Here is a 24,569-nt window from a genome sequence, read left to right on the forward strand (position 1 = left end):
AAAGCCACTTTTTCACATTCTCCTGGAAACTCAAATTTAAATGTATTTTTTTCTGAGGACTGAAATTCTGTATTAAAGTATCAAGCATTGTCTAGCTACTGGAGTACCAATTTATTCTTTTTTAATTGGAAAGAGCTACCCTTAATGAATGATGGGCTCCCTATCTTACCTGCAAAGTACAATTTTATGCAATGCCATGAATTTACACTAACTGTAGCAAGAAGCAGCATAGAAGATAAATGGACTTGAGATAAAGGGAGACCAAGGTTGGGAAACCCTTTATTATAAGCTGCTTCCCAAGAAGGTTCCTGGAAATCTGTAGGCAGGTGGAGATGGCCTTAGATGGATCTTGGTAACTGTATTTTCAAGGTCTGTAATATTCTAGATCTTCTGCAACGAAATGACATATGTAGATAAGCTCTCAGCCCTTTGTCTGGTCTGTTACGGGATTTAAGCAAGAAAATTCCTGCCACTGGTAAAGCCAGTTCCTAGTAATGCCCCTAAGTTGACAGCTTCCAGGCAAACCATCAGAACTCAAAGTAAAATCTTAGGACACAATTTGTAAGATATGAGGACAGACTCACGCTCTTCACAGAGGCGACCCATCCAGCCGTCTGGACAGGAACAAGCATTTGGGCGTTGGCAGATCCCTCCATTCTGACATGGGAATCGACAGACAGCTGGAAAACAAGCAGGATGGGTCATAAACATAGGGGATTCGGGAAGGCAAGGCTGGTTGTCAGAAAATAGGATTGATCCTTTACATTTCAGACTATTCCCTTGAATCAAGTCTTAACGAAGAGAAACGAAACCCAGTTTCAAGATTTGGCTGGGGATGAATGTGAGGGGCTCAGGAGGGACATAAACAAGTTTGGGTAGTTCTGAGATTATAACTATCAAACATTTTAGTAGTTTGGGGATTCAGGGCAAAAGAGAACAAAGTGGTTTTTATAAAAGATTGTCTCCGTTTATCTGGACCAGGGGAAATGCCTTTCTAGGAGATTTGAAAATTCCCTTAAAGGAAGCCTTTGATGGCTAATAGCTCTCTGGTGCTGCCAGGGTTCCCCATTCTCTTAAAGAAGTGATGATACAAACAAGTAAACAGACACACAACTCTGATTTGACTTCTGACTTTAAGTGACACTTGAGCTATTTCTTGAGGAGGTAGCTCCTCAGCACCCCTCTCAAGAAGAGTTTGCATATTTTCTTACAACCTATGAGCTAACAGGCACATGAAAAGATGCTCATTATCACTAGTTATTAGAAAAATGCAAATAAAAACTATAATGAGGTCATTGGTCAGAACGACCATCATCAAAAAGTCTAAAATAATAAATGCTGGAGAGGATGTGGAGAAAAGGAAACCCTCCTATCTTGCTGGTAGGAATGTAAATAGACACAGCCACAATAGAGAACAATGTGGAAGCTCCTTAAAAGATTTAAAAATTTACCATATTAGTCACGATAGGATCCCATATGGGGCCTTATTCCTTATGGGGCACTGGGGTCTGCTAAGGATGGCTGGTTAGAACTGGTATCCGTATTGAAACACCTGAGTGTCCAGGAGGTTGACCTCATGACCCAGTCATGACACAGCTCTGCCTAGCACCTGGAGAACACTCCTAAGGCCTGGAGAGAAGACTTGCTTAAGGAGCCACGACTGACTCAGGAAGGGGCCAGGTACTGGGCCAAAGGTCTATGTGCAAGCTTTCAAAACTCCAACTTGTAAAGTTAAGGAAAGTAACACACAGGATAAGAGAAAACTGAAAGCCAAGGAAAGATGAAATAGCATGCCTACTAGCTGTTGGCCATATCAGACTTCCATATACATTTTCCTACAGCTTCACTAATAACTAACCATTCAAACATCTCCTTACCTCTGCAGATAGGAGGTGATGTCCAGGTTCCATTCTCTAGGCAAACACTCCTCAGGGAACCCTCCAACATGTATCCACTGTAACAGGAGTAGGTGATCATGTCCCCATACTGATAATGTACGCCTCGGGCAATTGCATTTTCTACGTGAGTTGGTGGACCACATGAGATTTCTATAGGAAAATAAACAAACAAAAAATAAGCTTGCGATACTAACCCAGCCAGTGGAGAGAGAGCATAGTCTCCTCTCTAGGACTTAAAGAAGAAAGATAAAATACAAAAAGGTAACCTTTTAAACTACATTAAATCTAAAAGACACCAGAAACTAAAAGCATCACCTGCTGCTCTCTAGAAAAATTAGATGTACAAGATTAAAGGTTTTGCCTTCTGATTCATGTGTTGAAGCTGAGGTACTTTATACTCAAGGCATGAAGTCTTGTCTTCTTATACCTCACCAAAGAGATATAAGAATTTCAATTCAGGGTGCTTAGCTTATCAGATAAGAAGAGAAGTGGATGTGGATTATTTACAGCCGATCACTTTAAAGATCATGATTTGCAGGAATACAGATTCCATCATGGCTGTTTTATCAGTGCCTAGAACAGTGCCTGGCGCAGTGGGCTCTCAATAAATATTTGAAAAATGAGTAAAGGAAGGAATATTGTCTCTAACCTAAAGATAACTCCATTTACACAGCTTGACAGGGTTTATGAAATTCAAGCTTTCACATTAGTTTCCCTCTTTTCAAGACTATAAGCAGTGACCCTCTTCTTTTGGAATATGTAAGACTGAAGGATAATCCTCTTTTAAAAGCGCATGTTTTGAATATTTAAATAAAAATGTTTATAACTAATTTTGCTTTGGGAATTTTATGGGGATAAATTAGATAACTAGAGTTGTTCCGCAGTGCCTCATACAACAAGGGCTGGATTGGAGCCAGGATTCTCATCAGTTTCCAGTTTGTACAAGGCTAACTTTTAGATGAGTTTTCATGAACTGGCTTTTAAAAGGCCACTTTCTGGCCATAATACCATTTAAAAACTTGCCAGAGGCCATGATCAAATGTTCTGATTCTTCTAAATTTTCTTTTCCTTCTAAGGTAGTTAAAAACATTAATTCAATCAGTCACATATCAAATAAACATGTATTCATGCCTTACTGTGTACAAGAAACTGGAAAGAAATAAATGAAGAAAACGTGGTACCTTTGCTCAAATGGGTGAAGACAGATAAAGAAATACAGTCACATAATTTAAAAACAGCTGTATTAGAGGCCTGGTTACCATACTGCAGAAAATTGAGGTCAGTGTAACTAATTATGCCCAGGGGATTATCAGTGACAGTGGTCTTTGGACTAGGCTGTAAAACTTGAGTGAATCAGAGGACTATGGCTCCCAGGTTAAAGGAACAGTAGGTAGAGAGATAACAGTGAGCTGCTGGTTGGTTTATAGAAGTGGTTATCAAAGCAGATTTCAGGCCACCTATGTGGGAATCAGCTTGGATTCTTATTAAAAATGCAAACTTCTGGGCTTTCTGGCTTATGAGTCTGTATCTTACATACTCTCTCCAGCAGATTCTCATGCCCATTGAATATTAATCACTGATTTGTACTGATAAATAGCAGGATGAGGTGAAAAGGATGAGGAAGGTGGCTAATTCAGTCTCAGGAAGGATATCTGTTCTAAGCCACAGACCTCCTGTCTAATAGAAAATGCAAAAGAGGGACTGGGGATAACAAACAACTGTGGAAAGTGTCTCCTCTCCTAGGCAACCCCTGATCTTCTCAAGAATATTGAGGAGTGATTAAGCATGCACTGAAAGGACATTTGTAATAAAGGCATGTCCCTCCTTGCTGGTGCTTCCGGTGCTCTGAGTAGTAAGTCTCTGGGAGCCAAGACCAACGTGAGGATATGTGGGTAGAATCAGGCCACTTGGCTCACTTTAGTTCAGGCTAATGGCTTTAAAGTAGCCTAGACAGTCTGGCTTATACATATTTAGTTCTTCTCACTTAACTGGGGGTAGATTTCATCAGGATTTGGGAACCAAATCCCCAGCTAAAAGTATGATAAACACTTTCCTGGAGTAAAATCAAAATTCTAATGCTGCAGTAGGCTGCTGGTGGAAAATTCAGGGGTTTGGGGTTATTTTACACTTTCTATCAGGAGATAGCAATATCAAAAATATATATCAATTCATTTATTTTTTAAAAACAAACCTATAAGATAGGAATTTCTGGTACTATTTAAAGATGAGAACTCCAAAATTAAAGAAGTTAGGGCACCAACTAAAGAAGTTGAGGATTAGGACATTTTCAGGATAGAATTCAAACCCAGGAGGGTAGGATATTGGGCAGGAAAGATGCATTATGTGTGTTAAGAAGCATCAAGAGTTCTAAAAAAAAATGAATGAAATAATGCTATTATTTTAATAATATTATTATTAATAAATAATGAAATAATGCTATGAATGAAATAACGCCATTCGCAGCAACTTGCAATGATCATACTAAGTGAAGTTAGACAAAGACAAATATCATATGATATTGCTTATATGTGCAATCTAAAAAAAAGGGTGTAAATGAACTTATTTACAAAACAGAAACAGACTCACAGACACAGAAAACAATTTTACAGCCACTAAAGGGGAAGGAGCTGTTGTTCAGTTGCTCGTTGTGTCTGACTCTGCAATCCCATGGACTGTAGCACACCAGGCTCCCCTGTCCTTTACTATCTCCTGGCATTTGCTCAAACTCATGTCCATTGATTGGTGATGCCATCCAACCATCTTATCCTCTGTCACCCCCGTCTCCTCCTGCCTTCAATCTTTCCCAGCATCAGTGTCTTTTCCAATGAGTTGGCTCTTTGCATCAGGTGGTCAAAGTATTGAGCTTCAGCATCAGTCCTTCCCATGAATATTCAGGACTGATTTCCTTTGGATTGATTGGTTTGATCTCCTTGCTGTCCAAGGGAATCTCAAGAGTCTTATTCAGCACCACACTTTGAAAGCATCAATTCTTCGGCACTTGGCTTTCTTTATAGTCCAGCTCTCACATCCATACATGAATATTGGAAAAGCTATAGCTTTGACTATATTGACCTTTGTTGACAAAGTGATATCTCTGCTTTTTCATATGCTATCTAGGTTTGTCATAGCTTTTCTTCCAAGGAGCAAGTGTCTTTTAATTTCATGGCTGCAGTTACTGTCCTCAGTGATTTTGGAGCCCAAGAAGATAAAATCTGCCCCTGTTTCCATTTTTTCTCCATTTGCAATGAAGTGATGGGAGCAGATGCCATGATCTTGGTTTTTTGAATGTTGAGTTTTAAGTCAGCTTTTTCAATCTCCTCTTTCACCACCACCAAGAAGCTCTTTAATTGCTCACTTTCTGCTATTAGAATGGTATCATCTGCATATCTGAGGTTGTTGATAGTTCTCCTGGCAATCCTGATTCCAGCTTATGATTCATCCATCCCAACATTTCACATGATGTACTTTGCATATAAATAAGCAGGGTGATAGTATTCAGCATTGATATACTCCTTTTCCAATTTCGAACTAGTTTGTGTTCCATGTCCAGTTCTAACTGGTGCTTCCTGACCTGCACACAAGGTTTCTCAGGAGGTAAGTAAGGTGGTCTTCAATAATTCTCATCTCTTTAATAATTTTCCACAGTTTGTTGTGATCCACACAGTCAAAGGCTTTAGTGGAGTCAATGAAACAGATGTTTTTCTGGAATTCTCTTGCTTTTTGTATGATCCAGCAAATGCTGGCAATTTGATCTCTGGTTCCTCTGCCTTTTCTAAATCCAGCTTGAACATCTGGAAGTTCTCAGTTCACATACTGCTGAAGCCTAGCTTAAAGGATTTTGAAAATTACCTTGCTAGCATGTGAGATGAGTGCAATTGTGTAGTAGTTTGAACATTCTTGGGCACTGCCTTTATTTGGGATTGGAATGAAAACTGACCTTTTTCCAGTCTTGTGGCCACTGCTGAGTTTTCCAAACTGGCTGACATATTGAGTGCAGCACTTTAACAGCATTGTCTTTTAGGATTTTAAACAGCTCAGCTGGAATTTCATTATCTCCACTAGCTTTGTTCATAGTAATGCTTCCTAAGGCCCACTTGACTTCACATTCCAGGATGTGTGGCTCTAGGTGAATGACCACACCACTGTGGTTATCCAGGTCAAGACAGGGTTAATCAAGGTTATCCAAGTCATAAAGGGAAAGGAGGGGGAGGGATAAATTAGGAGTTTGGGATTAACAGATACACAGAAATATATAATATATATATATATATACATATATATATATAAAATAGCATAGGGCGCTGCATTCAGTATTTTGTAATAATTTATAATGGAAAAGAATTTGAAAAAGATTATATACAGATATACGTAACTGAATCACTTTGCTGTCCACCTGAAACTAACAACATTGTAAATCTAGTATACATCAGTAAAAGAAAAAAATAAAACAGCAAATGCTTATGTATATTAAAATATTAAAAAACCCACAAAGACATGTCAAGAGTTGTCACAAGGCTGCAAGAGAAGCTGCCAGACTGTTATGTATCAGCACAGTGCTAGCCCACAGGTTCTCCAGGTGTGTTTTTAGGACCAGCAGTAATGCCATCAGCAACACCTGGGAAACTGTTAAAAATGCAAATTCTCAGGCCTCACTCCAGACCTACTGAGTCAGATACTCTAGGGTGGGCCCTGTTTGTACCATGCCTGCTAGGTGGTTCTGCTATCCGCTCAAGTTGGAGAACTACTGTGAAATAAATTTTCTATTCCAAAGCCCATTAATGGATAGTTTAGAGACTCGACAATGCGGAGAAAAATACGTATTTTAGATTTAACATCCTGCCCATTCCTAGAAAAGTGTGATTTGAAAATCTATTCAAGTGAATCCTGGTCAGGCAGGTTTTAGCCTAGTTCTGTTAAGTGTCTCTTTATGTTTGGATTTCAAATTAAATATGAAAAAATTTTTTTAAATTGGACACAGAAGTTGATGACCATGGTAAGACAGAGATCTAAATATTTACATGTAAGTTACTTGATTGAAAATAATCTCAGGAAGATGAGAAAATTTCATTCCCCACTGAGTAAATTCACTGGCTCGTACGTGTCCACTTACTTTCACATTTGGCACTTGTCTGCGTCCACGTCTCGTCGGGGTTGCACGTGATGGTGCTCTGGCCCCGGAGCAGGAAGCCTTCCCTACACTTGATAGACACGTTTTGATCAACATAGAACTCCTTTTCAGAAAGCACAGCGTTCTCAGGGATCACAAATGGGACAGGGCATGGATTTGCTGTTAAAAAGAAAAGAAAATGCTTACTGATATTTTCTCTCCTTTTTTAGTTTGTTTCTTTGAAGGCAGAGTATGAACTCTGCCAGAGCTGAGTTCCCAGTGATGATACTATGAGGCTTCAAAATATAGAACTTCAGACATTACATAGACTTAGTTTGCATCTCCATGGAATTATCTGTCAGGATAAAATAGGTAAGATCTGAAAACATCAAGCTATTCAACCACTAATGCGTGGTCCTAAAATTCTAAGATGGAAAATTAAAGGCTTGTTCACAACTGCAGCCCTTCACCAGTGAAACCAAAGCTGCGCTAGAAACCAAGGAGTATATCAAACATCCCCTTCATATCTGAAGACTATTCAGAACGTGGGATGAACGCTTCCTACTGTCCCTGTACTTTCTTTTACTGAACATCCTTCAGAAGGATGAGCCAGAGAAAAGTCAGACATTTCTCAGAGAGCTGAATATAACTTTAGACCCACACTACTCTATCAGAGCATCAGAGCTTAAATTATAGAGTTTCCCAGGCTTTTTGGTAAAAATGGACTCATTTTTCTACGGGTTTGAAGGAAAAACAGGAAGTATTGCTTTTAATGTAAGAGTGTGATGCACATACAACACCGATTTCACGCAATTTCAGTTTTTCTAATTTTCAATGGGCACAAATGAAGTCTTTGTTCGTAAGAAGGGTGTCAGCTGAATTCCAAAGGTTTGATTAATGCGTTGTAATACTTTAAACAATAGCTAGAGTTTTCTCAATTTATACCTTGCTTGGGAATATTGTTTTCATTCCAGTGGCTATAGCTAATTATCTTCATACACTATATTTATGTTTACTTTATTATATTAATATTGAACATTAAATATATTTTCTTTCATCACTCCTATCACATGCAATTCATTATACATTTATGTCAAATTTTTTTAATTAAGTTGCATTTTCTGTGAGTGTTTTTGGACTTGTACTCATCCAAGGAATCTTATGAAAGCTGATTCTCAGACAGGCTATTTTATATAATACAGTTGATTTTTAAAACACCCCATAGTATTCAGCTTGGATATGCACAGATTTCTTTCTCTGGGCCAATCTCACTTATCAATGGAGTTTCTACTATGTTTTAGACATCCGGGGAAACTGAATCTGATTTAAACCCCTCCTATGGTCAACACACACGTTTGCAGAGAGGAACAGGGTGGCTCCAAGTCCCATTTTCTGTGCAGGAAGCCTCGGGCGCCCCTTCAAGGCTGTAGCCTCTGTTGCAGGAATATATCACGCTGGGCCCAGCGGTACTGTTTTCAACTTCAGCTTTCCCATTCAGAAACTCAAGTGGAGCTTCACACATGATCTCTAAGAAGAAAAAGCAAAGCCTCATCTTAAATGATTCTCCCAACCCTCTTCTTTATACAAGGAATTTACATCACTTATTTGATAATTTAGAAAGAAAAAGCCACAGAGAATAACAGGATTCACAAACAGTGTTCTATTACTATCTTGCATTCCAGAGATAGAAGCTATACAAACCATTATCATTGTAATTTGAATTAAACCTGCTGCAAAATGAAAACAATCCCTTCACCAACCCCAGAAAGAAAGAAAGAAACTGAAATAGCTCAGTCATGTCAGACTCTTTGCGACCCCATGGACTGCAGCCTACCAGGCTTCTCCGTCCATGGGATTTTCCAGGCAAGAGTACTGAGTAGGTTGCCATTTCCTTCTCCAGGGAATCTTCCCAACCCAGGGATCGATCCCAGGTCTCTCACATTGCAGGCAGACGCTTTACCCTCTGAGCCACCAGGGAAGCCCCCACCGTAGCAGTTTCCTATTTCAGACACATTTCCTTTTCATTCCCCTCTTCCCTCCTCCGTACATACATTCACTTTTGATCATGCACTGTTTGATCATGAACGACTGAAACAAAAAAAATGCTATTATCTGGAATGCCCATTGATGTGAATATTGAGATGTTACTCAATGTTTATGTATGTCTTTCTGTATGCACACACACAGAGTTCCCTTTTAGAGCTACAAAGTCAGACTCTCCATTGAACATTAGCTATATAATATTGTTTAAAAGACTTAGGAATCCTATTGCATACAAAATCAGCTCATTAATCTACATTCAAAACAAAGTGAACAAAACTCAGGTAACCCAAGTCCTAGTGTTAGCTTGCCACTAACTTCATTTCTGATACTGGGCAGGTCACATCCCTTCTCCTAGTTCATTCTTTCTCATTGGTTAACTGAAGCGGGTAGACTAGATTATCCAAGAAGTCTCTTCTGGTTTGAAAATTTGATAACTCCTCCAGAATTATTAAGAGAAAAAAAAATTTAAACTTGCCATTTGACTGGTTTGTAACTATTGCATTTAAATACATTGCTTTTTGGCAGAGGAATCATATGAGCCATATCCTAGGAACTGAGTCACTTGAATTCCCCCACATCTTGCTAAATAAACTTGGCTGTCCTCATACAATGAATTAATGCAAAATTCCAGCAAAAATGTGAATATTCATTTGTTGGACAGATGTGGCAATGTTAAGAAGATGTCAGTTTTACCCACTACTGTTACCAAGGAAACAGCTCTAAGTCTTCTAAATTATCATTATTTCGGGGGAAACCCACAGAAAGAAGGCAAGTAAACTCAATTAGTTTCAAAACAAAATGTTTGCCATTCCAGAGCCAGCAATCTTGTGTTCTGTTCCAATCTAATCATTAATCTCTACCCCAGTTTTTCACTCTTTTATTGTTTTGGTGCCTGTGAGCAAAAGCCCATAAAAGGTTTTCTTTTTTTTTTTTTTTTTTGCCCCCCTCCCCCTCATAAAAGGTTTTCATACAGCTCATGGAGTCAAAATTGGAAACAACTTGCAAAGAAAATGTGGCCACACTATTATTCCGTGTCCTTAGTATCGTTTGGGGACCAAGGATCATTTGACTTACTTTTGCATGTCGCCACCCCTCCAGTCCACTGTCCGTTCTCCTGACACACCCGTTCTCTGCTCCCCTGTGGATCAATAAAAACCATCACTGACAAGACGATACCTCTATAATGAAAAAATACGAGAGTGCAAAGTCAACTCAGCGGGGATCCGGAAATTCTTGGCATTGGGATGCTAAATGAGTTCATTAAATAAATACAGTTTAAGAAGTGGGTTTAGACTTTCAAAAATGTTTTCATCAAATTACCTCAAAATTCATATTCTGGCTGGCCAGTGTAATTCAGGTACAGACACTGTTTCACTTTCTGCTTAAATGACAACTAATTATAACCGGTAGCAAAGAGCGATGTAGAATGTGTCCGAAATGTCTGAGAGGTCTATTTGCTGAGTATTTTTAAAAATATTTTGAATTGAGTTTATTTTTCAGTATCTGAGAGGTACAGCAAAGAAGTGAATTTGTTTATATATACCCTTGGACATGAACTAGGTCAAGATATCTTATTGAGATCAGGATTGAATTTTTTGACAATGTAACTTATCCATTATATCTAAACTTACCCTATTAAGGGCCCAAGCAAGTAAAATTTTAAATATTTTGAGCAAAAATCTTTCTAAAAATTTATTTCCCTGCCTTCTGAAATAAGGGTAAAAATAATATAAAGTTATTTGAAAAATCATTTATAGTTGTTATCCTCAATGGACTTTTGATGTATTTTCCAATACCCCACAGCCCTTAGGCGTGGGGTGGGGGTGGGGTAGGGGGAAGGGGGAGGATATCAGCTATTTACCCCTCAGAGTTACTATATGCTGAGCTAGGCTAAGATTATTGTGTTTTTATTTCTGGATACAATTTTTATGCGTCCTCTTTTTTTGTGGTTTATCTTTTCTTGTAATCACAACTGTTTCTAATGATAACTTTTTCCTATGTTTTAAATTCCTAATTTGCTATGGAACAATTAATAAGATAAATAAAATTCTGTAACATTATGGGTTCTAAATAGTGTGTTAAGGGGCTTGGCTTTAATTTTATGAATTGCAGCACATGGATTTTGTGTGATGTGTTTTCAATCCTCAGAGCTCTTTGGATACACATTCTCAGAGCTAGTTCTAAATGAGCAATATGTCTGAAAAGGAGCTATCACCTCTACTTTGATTTTTATCTGCTCACCTATTGTCTTTCATCCCTAATCCTCTACTACTCAAAGGTATTTTGTTTGAGTTTACTGACAAAGCTTCACCTACAAAAACTCCACTGACATCTATGGAAGGATACTCACCTGACTTTCCAAAAAATAACTGAACCCAAAAAAGTAAATGTTTTAAAAAATATAGATTATTTTCTTCTTATTGAAAAAGTAATATGTGTTGATTATAGAAGGCTTAGAAAATATGAAAGAGAAGTAAAAAATTTTCTAGAATTCTTCATCCAGAGATAAACCCTGTTAATATTTGCTGTACTTTTCCTGTGCTTATATACTTACATATGCAAAGGAAAATATACATTCTAGTTTGTGAACTATTTATTAATTTTTAGCAAGTATATGACAAGCTATTGAAGTCAGCTCCCTATTTGGGTATTCCAGAGTGGACTGTTGCTGCTGCTAAGTCACTTCAGTCGTGTCCGACTCTGTGTGACCCCATAGATGGCAGCCCACCAGGCTCCCCCATCCCTGGGATTCTCCAGGCAAGAGCACTGGAGTGGGGTGCCATTTCCTTCTCCAATGCATGCAAGTGAAAAGTGAAAGTGAAGTCGCTCAGTCGTGTCCAACTCTTCTCGACCCCATGGACTGCAGCCTACCAAGCTCCTCCGTCCATGGGATTTTCCAGGCAAGGGCACTGGAGTGGGGTGCCATTGCCTTCTCCAAGAGTGGACTACACTCAAGTAGTTAATTTAAGCCAACAGTATTTTTCTAATTTTGTTCCTTCTTTAATATTTTGCATAATAAATATTCTGTTTCAATCATGTCAATTTTTGTTCCAATAAAATTCTATTTTCTGTAGCTATTGCTGTAAAAAGTTGCAAGTTTTACTATTTATTATTTTATGACTTATTATTTACTTTCCCTTCTTTCTTTTTCTCTCTCTATTCCTTTACATATCTTGTTTTTGATGATTAAGCTGGAGTTTTAGATCCAGATTAGCATCAAGTTACTATTTTCGACATAATATATGTTTAATCAACAATTAACTTAGATAGCTATATTAATTTTTAGCATCATAGAAACCACTTTACTGCTCATTAACAGCAATTTTAGAACACGATTATCCCATTTTTGTGTTCTTTATTTTGATTTATTACTTAGTTGACTGTCAGTTCAGTTCAGTTCAGTGGCTCAGTCGTGTCTGACTCCTTGCGACCCCATGAATCGCAGTACGCCCGGCCTCCCTGTCAATCACCAACTCCTGGAGTTCACTCAGACTCACGTCCATCGAGTCAGTGATGCCATCCAGCCATCTCAGCCTCTGTCGTCCCCTTCTCCTCCTGCCCCCAATCCCTCCCAGCATCAGAGTCTTTTCCAATGAGTCACCTCTTCACATAAGGTGGCCAAAGTACTGGAGTTTCAGCTTTAGTATCGTTCCTTCCAAAGAAATCCCAGGGCTGATCTCCTTCAGAATGGACTGGTTGGATCTCCTTGCAGTCCAAGGGACTCTCAAGAGTCTTCTCCAGCACCACAGTTCAAAAGCATCAATTCTTCGGTGCTCAGCCTTCTTCACAGTCCAACTCTCACATCCATACATGACCACAGGAAAAACCATAGCCTTGACTAGATGGACCTTTGTTGGCAAAGTAATGTCTCTGCTTTTGAATATGCTATCTAGGTTGGTCATAACTTTCCTTCCAAGGAGTAGTTGACTGTAGGGATTTATATTTCAAGATGATCGCATGTCTAGTGACATTTGAGGGATTTAGATGTCTCAAAAACGTTGGTAATCCTCATATAAAAATGATAACATTTACAGAGTAGGAAAACTGACCATGATTTATATTAGTTGTCTTAATTGCTTTGTCTGACTTTGGTAATCATATGAATACTAGGAGTAATGACAATTACTACGCTCTATTGAGCTCAGACATTGTATAAAGTGTAGTACTTGCCACTTTCTTTTATCGCTAGTCCTTACAGTAACTTTGTAAAGGTGGTTATCACATACTGGACAGGATGAAACAGAGGTTCAGAGAGGTTCCCCAGCATCTTTACATCCAGCAAAAGCAGAGAGCATGCAACAGAGGTCTGCTGGGACTAAGTCCCTCTTCTTTCCCAGCCACTGACCTTTGGTACTGGGGGAACTTGTTAAGAAATGCAAAAATTCAAAAGTTCTTTTTATGGTAAGACTTTCCCCCAATGGTATGTTTTTCCACTGAGAGGCATAATGTCTGGCTCCATTATGATTATTATGATTATTTTTGACATCAGTAGCCATGCTGATGAAAACCTAAATCCATTAATTCATAAGAGTTACAAATTCTGAGATTTGAATTCTATCATTATTGACTGGAGTTCATCGACTATTTGGTTATCTAGTCATTCAGTTGGGGTTCTCTGGTGGCTCAGCTGGTAAAGAATCTGCCTGCAATGCAGGAGACCTGGGTTTAATATGTGGGTTGGGAAGATCCCCTGGAGAAGGGAAAGGCTACCCACTCCAGTATTCTGGCCTGGAGAATTTCAGGGACTGTATAGTTCATGAGGTCTCAAAGAGTCATTCAGTTAGCCTTGAAAAGATACTTTTCCTCTTTTTGATGTACTTTCAAAATAATGAATTTGCCCATGGGAATCCCCTAAAAGTTACCAAATAATCTTTTAGTATCATTATGAGTCTGTCATTCATGACGTATTTGATGTGTCCATTAAAGTTACTGACGCTAAAAAGGTTTCATCTTGGCCATCTTGGGAGCCTTATCCAATTGGCTCCTGAGGTCTTTTAAAAAAACTTTAGTATTTTTGGCTTTGCTGGGTCTTTGTTGCTGCACTGACTTTTCTCTAGTTGAGGTGAGAGGGGGTTACTCTCTAGTTACTCTCTAGGTTTTTCATTGCAGTGGCTTCTCTTGTTGCAGAGCATGGGCTCTGGAGTGAGCGAGTTTCAGAAGATGCAGTTCCTGGTCTCTAGAGCAAAGGCTCAATAGATGTGGCACACAGGCTTAGTTGTTATCCTGGCATGTGGGATCATCCTGTCCCTGGGATTGAACCCATGTCTCCTGCGTTGGCAGGTGGATTCTTTACCTCTGAGCCACCAGGGAAGTCCATCTCCTGAGTGTTCTTTTTTTTTAAATATATTGCCTTTGATAGATTCCCTCCTATCTCATATGATAAAGATTTTCTAGGCTAATCTTTTACATACCCTGTTCCAGACCTGGATTTGATTATTTTTGTAAATAACTGGACATAAATATTTAGAGACAGTCTCTCAGGTGCTTCAAACATGTAACTTGGAATAATAACAGTTGCTATAACATCTCTTTCAATTTTGTGGTTACCATTGGGATATTTCCAAAAATTTTAAGGTAAATCATCCACTTCCTCAAATTTAATGACCCATCAGTTTGCTTTAGATTTTACACCACTTTTCTTCTTAACAAATGCAAGGTTAGTACTCTCACATGAAGAACAACTGAGTTTCAAAAACAGAACAGCTCTCCAACTGCCATCAACCATTACATTATCATCCTTGTCTCCCCTAAAAAAGAATCTTTTGAGGAAATAAAACAAGATCCACATAAGCCTCGTTTCATCTTTCATGGACCTTGCTTATGAAAATTCTCTGATTCTATGATCAGCAGGAAAATAATGGAACACACCATGCACATTTAACAAATCTTTGGCAATGAACACTTCTCAAAACCTGCATTTAATACCATTATAACAACAAAAACAGGGAATAAAGCTTCCTGAAAAATCAAAGGGCAACATTATACAATATGAAAAAGGCCTCTTATATTTCAAGTTTGACGATGTGATCATGTTTTGCTGGCAGCACCCCCACCAGAGTACACTGGTGCTGCTAATAGGACTTCAATATTACAAACCAGGCAGGTGTGATCTTGAGACCCATCATTTGGTTAAAACAGCTCTGGGGATTTTTTTTCAGGCTATACCTACCTTGAGGGAAACCGGCATCTCAATAAACAACCCTCCAAGGTATTTGAGCCCATGGCTTGAGGAAATTCTAGCTGTGCATACTTAAATCCCTGTAGACACTGCCCCACGGTGACAGATTATGCAAAATATGGTTAACAGGAGGCCAAAACATAGGTTTAAGTGACCAACTAAAGTAACACTGTCAGTCTTGGGCAGGTATGTAAACTCCATTATTTTCATGGCTTTGGTTTTTTAATTTGAAACTTATTCTGCTTTTTAAAATTATAAGTCACTTTAAATACTTCCAAGAAAAGGTTAAGCTATAAGGCAACAATGTATAAAAAAGTGTAAAAAAGTCTTTTAGGACTCAAATCAGTGAGATAAAATGGTGTAATACTAAAAATATTCTTACTGCTACTGCTAAGTCACTTCAATTGTGTCCAACTCTGTGCGACCCCATAGACGGCAGCCCACCAGGCTCTGCCATCCCCGGGATTCTCCAGGCAAGAACACTGGAGTGGGTTGCCATTTCCTTCTCCAATGCAGGAAAGTGAAAAGTGAAAGTGAAGTCGCTCAGTCGTATCCAACTCTTAGCAACCCCATGAACTGCAGCCTACCAGGCTCCTCCGTCCATGGGATTTTCCAGGCAAGAGTACTGGAGTGGGGTGCCATTGCCTTCTCCGAAAAATATTCCTAGGTATATTGGAAAAACAAATTAATTCTAGTTAAACAATTTGTTTGCTTACCTCTAATTCATAGCCAGTTTCACAGTGATAAGTAATCGTGCTTTCAAAGTTGTATTCACTGCCAAACACAAATCCATGTTCTGGACTTTCAGGTTTCCCACAAGAAACTGGACTGCAGGATTCATCAGAAAATGGGGGCTCCCAGGTGCCATCAAGCTAAATAACAAATTATAAGTTACATGTAGGAATTAGTGCACATGAATGGGTGTGAGTGAGTGTGCGCTCAGTCATGTCCGATTCTCTGCAACCCCATGGACTGCAGCCCACCAGACTCCTCTGCCCATGGGATTTTCCAGGCAAGAATACTGGAGTGGGTTGCTATTTCCTCCTCCAGGGGAAATGGCACATGAATGAAGACGTCTGCAAATACTGCTCACATAACAGGATAACCCTCAAATGACAGTCAAAGGACCCAGAACTTGCTACTACGACTGCTACTTATCTTTGACATTAAGAAACACACGTTAATTATCAGATGGTCATCAGTAAACAATTTTAGACATTTCTAAAACTCATAAAACAAGCATTTTCTTCCTAATAAAATCCTTTAAAAAAAAATCAAGAACACGAAGAAGTACGTCTTCATTATGATGAGAACTGTATGGTAGATACAAATATTTCATGACTTAATACAACTTTATATTTTACATAATTCTACATTTTAATCTAAAGCTGATTAGAAATAGACACGTTTAGGCATACCACCCAAAGTTTAAAAAGATGGCTTCCTTTTCTCCATGTCAACACGAATACTTGAAAACATTCTATGACATATTGTGAGCAAGTCACAAAGTTAAAAAAAAAAACAACAACAACACACACAGAGACATTGCTTTGCCAACAAAGGTCTGTGGAGTCAAAGCTATGGTTTTGCCAGTAGTCATGTACAGATGCGAGAGCTGGACCATAAAGAAGGCTGAGCACCAAAGAACTGACGCTCTCAAACTGTGGTGTTGGAGAGTCCCTTGGACTGGAAGGAGATCAAACCAGTCAATCCTAAAGGATATCAACCCTGAATATTCATTGGAAGGACTGATGCTGAAGCTCCAATACTTCAGCCACCTGATGCAAAGAGCCAACTCATTGGACAGTATCCCGATGCTGGGAAAAACTGAGGGCAGGAGAAGAAGAGAGTGATAGAGGATGAGATGGTTGGATGGCATCATTGGCTCGATGGATATGAGTTTGAGTAAACTCTGTGAGATAGTGAAGGACAGGGAAGCCTGGTGTGCTGCAGTCCATGGGGTCGTAAAGAGTTGGATATGACTAACCGACTAAACAACCAAACACAAACACACATTTACTTTATTCCCCCACCACCACAATTAGTATTAACATCTTCCAGTCTTCTTTTGGGGTGTGCAAAGAGGTGCACACAGATGTTTCCCTTGAAGACAGTTATTTTCTTTTGATGTATCTGGAGTTTATTTTAGCATATATTAACTTTTCCCCTAGTGGGAAAAATTGTCATGATTTCTTTATTAGGATCTGCTTTTGAAAATTTCTTCCATTTCATTCATTTCTCCTAAAACATTTCACACTAATGCCATGCTGATATGTTGTTGTTCAGTCACTAAGTCGTGTCTGACTCTTTGCAACCCTATGGACTACGGCACACCAGACGTCCCTGTCCTTCACTGTCTCCTGGAGTTTTCTCAAACTCATGTCCATTGAGTCAGTGATGCCATCCAATCATCTCACCCTCTGTCGTTCCCTTTTTCTCCTGCACTCAATCTTTCTCAGCATCAGGGTCTTTTCCAATGAGTAGGCTTTGCATCAGGTGGCCAAAGTGTTGGAGCTTCAGCTTCAGCATGAGTCCTTCCAATGAATATTCAGGGTTGATTTCCTTAAGGATTGACTGGTTTGATCTCGTTGCAGTCCAAAGGACTCTCAAGAGTCTTCTCCAGCACCACAATTCAAAAGCGTCAATTCTTTGGTGCTCAACCTTCTTTATAGTCCAACTCTCACATCCATACATGACTACTAGAAAAACAGTAGCTCTGACTATATGGACCTTTGTCAGCAAAATGTCTCTGCTTTTGAATATGCTGTCTAGGTTTGTCATAGCTTTTCTTCCATGGAGCAAGTGTCTTTTAATTTCATGGCTGCAGTCATCTGACAATCCAGCATTGGATTAGGAATGCCATGCTGATAGAAGCTAAGCAATTCTAAGTAACTTTATAAAGTGACATAAGCAGAGGCAGAATTTGACTCCAATTTGTTTCTTCTGCCTCTGCTCTTCTACTAAAACCTGAAACATATGGGGTAACAATCAGGGCTCATTTCTACACAAAGACTGTCTATGTGTAAAGCATTCACATGGTTAATCTGTCATGAATCTTGTTATAGATATCTGAACATTTTATCTATCTTTGGTACTTTTCACGTACCCTTGGCACTTTATTTTTAAAAATGAGAATATTGGAAAGAAATACATGTTTTTATATTTCTATGAAAAAACTCCTCAAATTCTTTGACAGGATTGGAAACTTGAGGCGTTTTCTCTTTTCAGGATAACAAGATACTGCCTGTGTGGATATATCTATATCTATATCCACATACTTATACACACACTTAATTATACACTTGCACATATATCCACATGCACACACACAGAGCATAATACACACTTACATATATATCCACATACACACACACTCACATATAGTATAATATATATATAGATGAGTTACACTCTACTTGTTCTAATTAAGAAAATCTTACCTGACATGTTGATATATTAACTCCCTCATAGGTATACCCTTCTGCACATGACACAGACACTTGCTTATTCACACTGAAATCATCTCCATGAACAAGTATATGTGTTACATTTGATGGCAGAGGACATTTTTTAGGACTGCAAGAAATTGTCTCAGGGAACCAACGACCGTCTCTCTGACAGGTGAATGTGTCTATATCTGTATCCATCATATAACCTTCTAGACACCTGCAATGGAAAAGAAAAGTGAGTGCCTTAAATGGAGTGCGATGTAGTTGGTGACTTGTTCTTAGATTCAAGAAGTTGCTACAAAGCTCAGCACACATTTTATATGATATATTAAAACGGACTCAAATGTCAGGGAGATGGTGTTGCCATGCAAAAACACCAGGATAACAACGACCAGCAGATCAATCCTCAGTTATTCACAGTAAAGAGGAGCCACGCCTAAACTTGCCTTAAATTCTGTTGGCATGATTTACCTTTGCTCTGGATAACACCATTATTGAATTCATTTTTATTCTGAAAATACCTAACAGTTCAAAAAATTCTAGACAAGGTTCAAAATAAACTCAGATACTAGTAAGAATATGGCACAGTTAGTATTTACTGGGAATCTATTTTGCTCCAAGCAATGTTCTAAGTCCTCTCCATAGTGTATGTCTTTTAATCTTGTTTAGTAGCTATCATGTAACAGCAGTATCGGTGTTCAAACTCAAGTCAATCTGACTCTAAACGTTCAATGATTTTGAAAATTTTGCATTTTTTTCATTCAACAAATGTTTACAGAATATTTATTAAATTCCACTCACTGTTCTAATTGCTCTACAGATATTTAATCACTTTCATGTCAACTCTATGAATAGGTGTGATTATTTTTATTCCCATTTTATAGGTGAAGAAACTGACGCCAGAGAGATTAAATAACTTCTCCAGGAAGCAGCAGAGCTGAGATTCCTGCCTAGGGAATCTGGCTCTAGAGGCCCTGCTTTTACCACTATACTGAAACCATTTAATTAATATTTATTGGGTGGGTATATTTTCAAACTTTCACAAACTACCAGGCTAGGTAAAAGTCACAGGTTTGCAAACTTGGAATGATCAGTTTACCATCAAGTGAAGATCTGAAGATTGTCAACACACAAGGAATAACAAACAGGACAGTCTTAGGAAGCAGGTGGTATTGTGATTTCTCAAGCTATCTGACACATGAACATCCAAATAGAAAACTGCAAATGCACTTCAAAAGTAAGGAATAATTTTTGTTTTTCTTCTAGGTGCATAACCCACTATTCCTTAGCTTTCATTTCACTGACAATCTTCCCTTGGGTCTGTTTCTTACTGCAAGTAAGAGAAAATGAAGGGCTAAAATGTCTACAACAGACAGGCTTAAGAAGAGTTATTATTCATAAAACTTAAGAAGTCAATATGTGAAGAATAATCCTTAATTCCTTCAGAGATACCAACAAAATCTAAATTGATTTAGAAGGCTGAGATATATTTGCACATTACAGGCATTTATTCCAATAAAAATCTAAATTATACATTCATTCCATATTTTCTCATCTTTTTTTAATAGTACATTTTAAATAGAGAATTTGTCAGCAAAAAGTCTCCATTTGTGCATTAAATGCTTAGTTTGCTCAGATAGCATATGTTAGACGTCCTCTTAAGACTATCTCCTTATTTATGTTGCCCGTTGAAAGTATGTGACTTTTGACCTGAATTCTTCAGTTTTTGCCCTATTTCCCCAACATTTACATATATGAATGTAATTCTTAGGTGATAGCAAAGAAATTTATCAGTGTATCATTCAAAAAAGAGCCTATGATTTAATAGGTATTAAAGCTAGTTAGAGGATCTTGCTGGTCCAAGAAGCTCAAAAGAATACATTAATTATGATAACTGTATTAGAAACTATAATCTGAAAATGTGGAAATTTACTTTTACAAGCCAATCTATGGATAATTATGGGCAGAATAAGGCCCAGTGTTAAAAGTTTCAGTTTTCAGAGAACAGCCCAGAGAAGATGTTTTCTTCCCAGCCAGCTTAATTTCTGATTTATCGCTTTTCATTTTATAACCCTCCTCTCTGCGCCCCTTGGAGACTCTGGAACCACGCACGGTCTTACCTGAGCTTCACTTGACTTTCATAGGTGTGTGCTTCTCCAGTTGCCACTGCATTGGAGACAGATGGTGGAGGTCCACAGGACAGGAGCTCACAGACTGGGTAAGGCTGGCTCCACATCCCTTTCTCTGTACAAATCAGATCTGAACTGCCTTGGATGACATACCCAGGCTTGCAGGTGTAAGTTATTACATTTTCCTCCAATGAACCCCTCTCAACGATGAACGCATTTGGTATCATTGGAGGAGAACCACAAAAAGGGTGTTCACAGCGTGGGAAGTCAGAGCTCCACTGGCCATCGGCTTCACAGGTGATCTCAGACAGTCCCAGGAGCTGGAAGCCTTTGAAGCACCGAATCTGAGCTGCCTTTCCACAACTGAAATCTGTCCCATTAACAGCTCCACTCTGAATGGTTGGTGGGGAGCACTTGCAAGGCAAGCAGGAAGGGGGGCTGCCACTCCAAGAGCTATTAGAGAGACACTTTCTTGAAGGACTTCCATGGAGCTTATAACCAGGAAAGCACTGGTACTCTATCTGCCTCCCACGATAAAAGGAAAAGCCATTAGGGAAGCCACGGTCAAGATCTTCAGGAGGGCTACAGTTGACTGGCTTACAGACAGGAACCTGGGCATCCCAGTTACCATCTGACTGACAGGTGAGTTTGGGGGCCCCATGTAACGCATACCCATCCTGACAGTGGAACACCACTTCCTTCCCGAAGCCATAGTCCAGGCCATCCATCACCCCATTTGCCACTTGTGATGGGGGAGCACACCGGATGGCCACGCAGACGGGAGTGTTTCCACTCCAACTTCCATCAGCAAGACAAACACGGCTGCTGGCCCCCTCCAGCAAGAAACCTGTGTTGCAAGTGTACTGAACCTCTTTCTGGAATGTATATTCCTCTCCCTTTACCTGGCTGTTGGCTGAGCTTGGGGGTGAACCACAGTCCACGGGAACACAAACAGGCTCATCTCCATCCCACGTTTTATCTTCTTGGCATGTTCTCCTGCTGGTGCCGTTCAGCACATACCCAGAATTACACTCATAGTACAGCACACTCAGGTACGAGTAGTTGCTTCCTCGGATGGAGCCATCCGTAACTGGATTTGGTTTGGGGCATGAGATGGCCTCACAGCGTGGGGAAGCACCGCTCCATTCTCTGTTCCTTAGACAAAGTCTGATGTCAGAGCCCACCAGAGTGTGCCCAGGTTTGCAGCTATACTGGACGGCACTGCCCGTGGTCGTCTCTGTAACATGCAGAAAGCCATTTTCAGGAGCAACAGGCAGGTCACATTCCATTGAAATGCATGAGGGCGCACTACCATTCCAAGTTCCATCTTCCTGGCAGATCAGCACAGCGTTCCCCAGGAGTTCGTATCCCGGATCACAGCTGTATGAAACCAGGGTGTTGTATCGAAATTTTGCCGAATGCATAGCAGGAGACACCTTTGTGTTTCCCCAGATTTTAGCCACTGTTCCCAGAGGATGAGGGGGGTGAGGAGTCACATGCGGAACTTCCATCATGTCATCTTCTTGGTTAAAATATCCCTGACCATCTCTGACCACAGTAGAGTCTCCAAAATCAATGTGAGGGGGAAGACCACAGTCGATGGGTACACACGTCGGGATGGAGCTTGACCATCCCGACTCTTCACAGGTCTGCATGGCGTGACCAGCTACCTGGAACCCAGGGAAGCAGCTGTAGATGATCATGGCACCGTGGCTGTAATCTGCACCTTCTACGAACCCATTCTCAATGGGTTGTGGGGGATCACAGTGGATGGCATTGCAAGATGGGACGTCCACATCCCAATCTCCCGTCTCTAAACAAGTCAAGGCTTTGGGACCTTCGAGCCTGAAGCCTCGGTCACAAGAGTATGTAATGGTTTGCCCATAGTGTAGCTTTGTATAAGACAATTTGCCATTCAAAATCTCCTTGGGCTTTGGGCACTCAATGGGTTTACAGGTTGGTTTTTTCCCAAGCCAGTGACCATTTTCTCCACAAAGAGTGGTGGTATTGCCCACCAACTCAAAGCCTGGCTTGCACGTATACAGAGCTGTGCTCAGGTAGGCAAGACCTTGCACATCGATGATGCCGTTAAGGATTTCCTCAGGCTGCGGGCATTCTACTGGCACGCATTCCGGCAGTGGAGAGCTCCAGGTACCATCAGCTTGGCAGGAGGTGGTAGGATCTCCTTTTAAGAAAAACCCATCCACACAAGAATACTTGACAGTACTTCCAAAATGAAGAGCAGAAGAAGGAGCAGGGACGCCGAAGGAAATGAGGGGAGGTGGGAGGCACAGAACCATCTTACAAACAGGAAAAGAATCATTCCACTGCTGGGATGGCAAGCATCTCAGGACAGAGTGGCCCTGGAGGACGTGCCCTTCTTTACAGGAAAATGTCACCACTCCCACCTCCGTGGTCAACTCCTTCAATACGAGCTGGTTCTCCAAGAGGGGTGGCTCTGGGCACTTGGCAGGCACACACTTTTGGTTTGGCTTCTTATTCCATTTGCCAGATTTCAGGCATGTCCAAGAATGATCACCGATAAGCTCGTAACCCTCATTACAGAAAAAGTGAACCTTGGCCCCTACTTCAAAATTTTCTCCTTTTGTGTAGCCATTCTGGATCGGGGGAGGTTTCCCACAGTTGAGAGGGATGCATGCCAGAGGGGACTCACTGTGCCAGTGGCGATTGGCTTGGCAGACAAACACAGGACTTCCAACTGACTGATAGCCTGGGTTACACTGGTACCTCACTTCACTCTCAAAGGTCCTGCCAGTTGTATGCTGGATAACAGGGAGAGACAAGTAAACACAGTTTGTTAACAGATAATATAACTGACAAAATACAGTGAATCATAGTAAAGAAGTAAAATGACTGTGTTAAAATAAATCAATTAAAACATAAGCAAATGAGGACTTGTATTTTTCCAATCAGTCCACTCTATTTTTTCAATTTAAATAAACGAAAAGGATGGTAGAAGGTCAAACTAAGTAATCAGTCCCTACAGCAGAAATACTAGCCACAGTGGTAAGACCATAATAAGTAAAAATTCAAGTCTCTAAATTGATTGATGAGTAGATGGAGCGATACCAAAAATTATAAACTGCTTGGTAAATTCAAAAAAATCTCACAATGCTATAGTTTGTTGTTTTACTCACAGAAAAGAAAACATACACAACACAAAGATACATCTGTTTGTGCTATTAAAAAAAAATTGCTGCCATAACATAAGGGTAGAAAATAAAAAGTAGTATTCTATCTTTTAAACAAAAAATACAATATTCATGAGCTCAACATTCAGATACCTAAGTATATAATATAATAATAGATCATTTTAGGCAATACTAAGATGAATGAGTTATGAAAACTTTAAGAACATTACAATGGTTCTTTTGTTAGTGATCATGGTAAAGTCTAGCTTCTGTGCTGCAGTAAACCTCCCAGTATTTGGACATAATTATTTACTTTGTTCACCTATTTATTTCTTGGGTACCCCACATACACGTAAACACCATGATGGATCTAATCACAGACCTATTCAGAATTATTAAATACTAGATCTCGATTCAAAGAAGGCAATGGCACCCCACTCCAGTACTCTTGCCTGGAGAACGCCATGGACAGAGGAGCCTGGTAGGCTGCAGTCCATGTGGTCGCTAGGAGTCGGACACGACTGAGCGACTTCACTTTCACTTTTCACTTTCATGCATTGGAGAAGGAAATGGCAACCCACTCCAGTGTTCTTGCCTGGAGAATCCCAGGGAC

At 39.7% G+C, this 24,569-nt stretch overlaps 1 protein-coding gene across 2 annotated transcripts in view; it reads right to left on the minus strand.

Annotated features, from left to right (window-relative positions):
• SVEP1 (sushi, von Willebrand factor type A, EGF and pentraxin domain containing 1) overlaps window positions 1–24,569 on the minus strand; it is a 229,895-nt gene that overhangs the window by 12,590 nt on the left and 192,736 nt on the right. For both annotated transcript variants that reach the window (XM_055579296.1, XM_055579294.1), the window contains exons 38-45: window positions 20,796–23,587; window positions 18,667–18,892; window positions 15,943–16,098; window positions 10,123–10,186; window positions 8,359–8,532; window positions 7,009–7,185; window positions 1,878–2,048; window positions 585–680 (exon numbers count right to left, since the gene is read on the minus strand). In XM_055579296.1, the coding sequence (XP_055435271.1) occupies window positions 585–680; window positions 1,878–2,048; window positions 7,009–7,185; window positions 8,359–8,532; window positions 10,123–10,186; window positions 15,943–16,098; window positions 18,667–18,892; window positions 20,796–23,587 (3,856 nt within the window). The remainder of the gene's footprint in view (window positions 1–584; window positions 681–1,877; window positions 2,049–7,008; window positions 7,186–8,358; window positions 8,533–10,122; window positions 10,187–15,942; window positions 16,099–18,666; window positions 18,893–20,795; window positions 23,588–24,569) is intronic.

The sequence above is a fragment of the Bubalus kerabau genome, chromosome 4 (genome assembly GCF_029407905.1).
Source record: "Bubalus kerabau isolate K-KA32 ecotype Philippines breed swamp buffalo chromosome 4, PCC_UOA_SB_1v2, whole genome shotgun sequence".
NCBI lineage: Eukaryota > Metazoa > Chordata > Mammalia > Artiodactyla > Bovidae > Bubalus > Bubalus kerabau.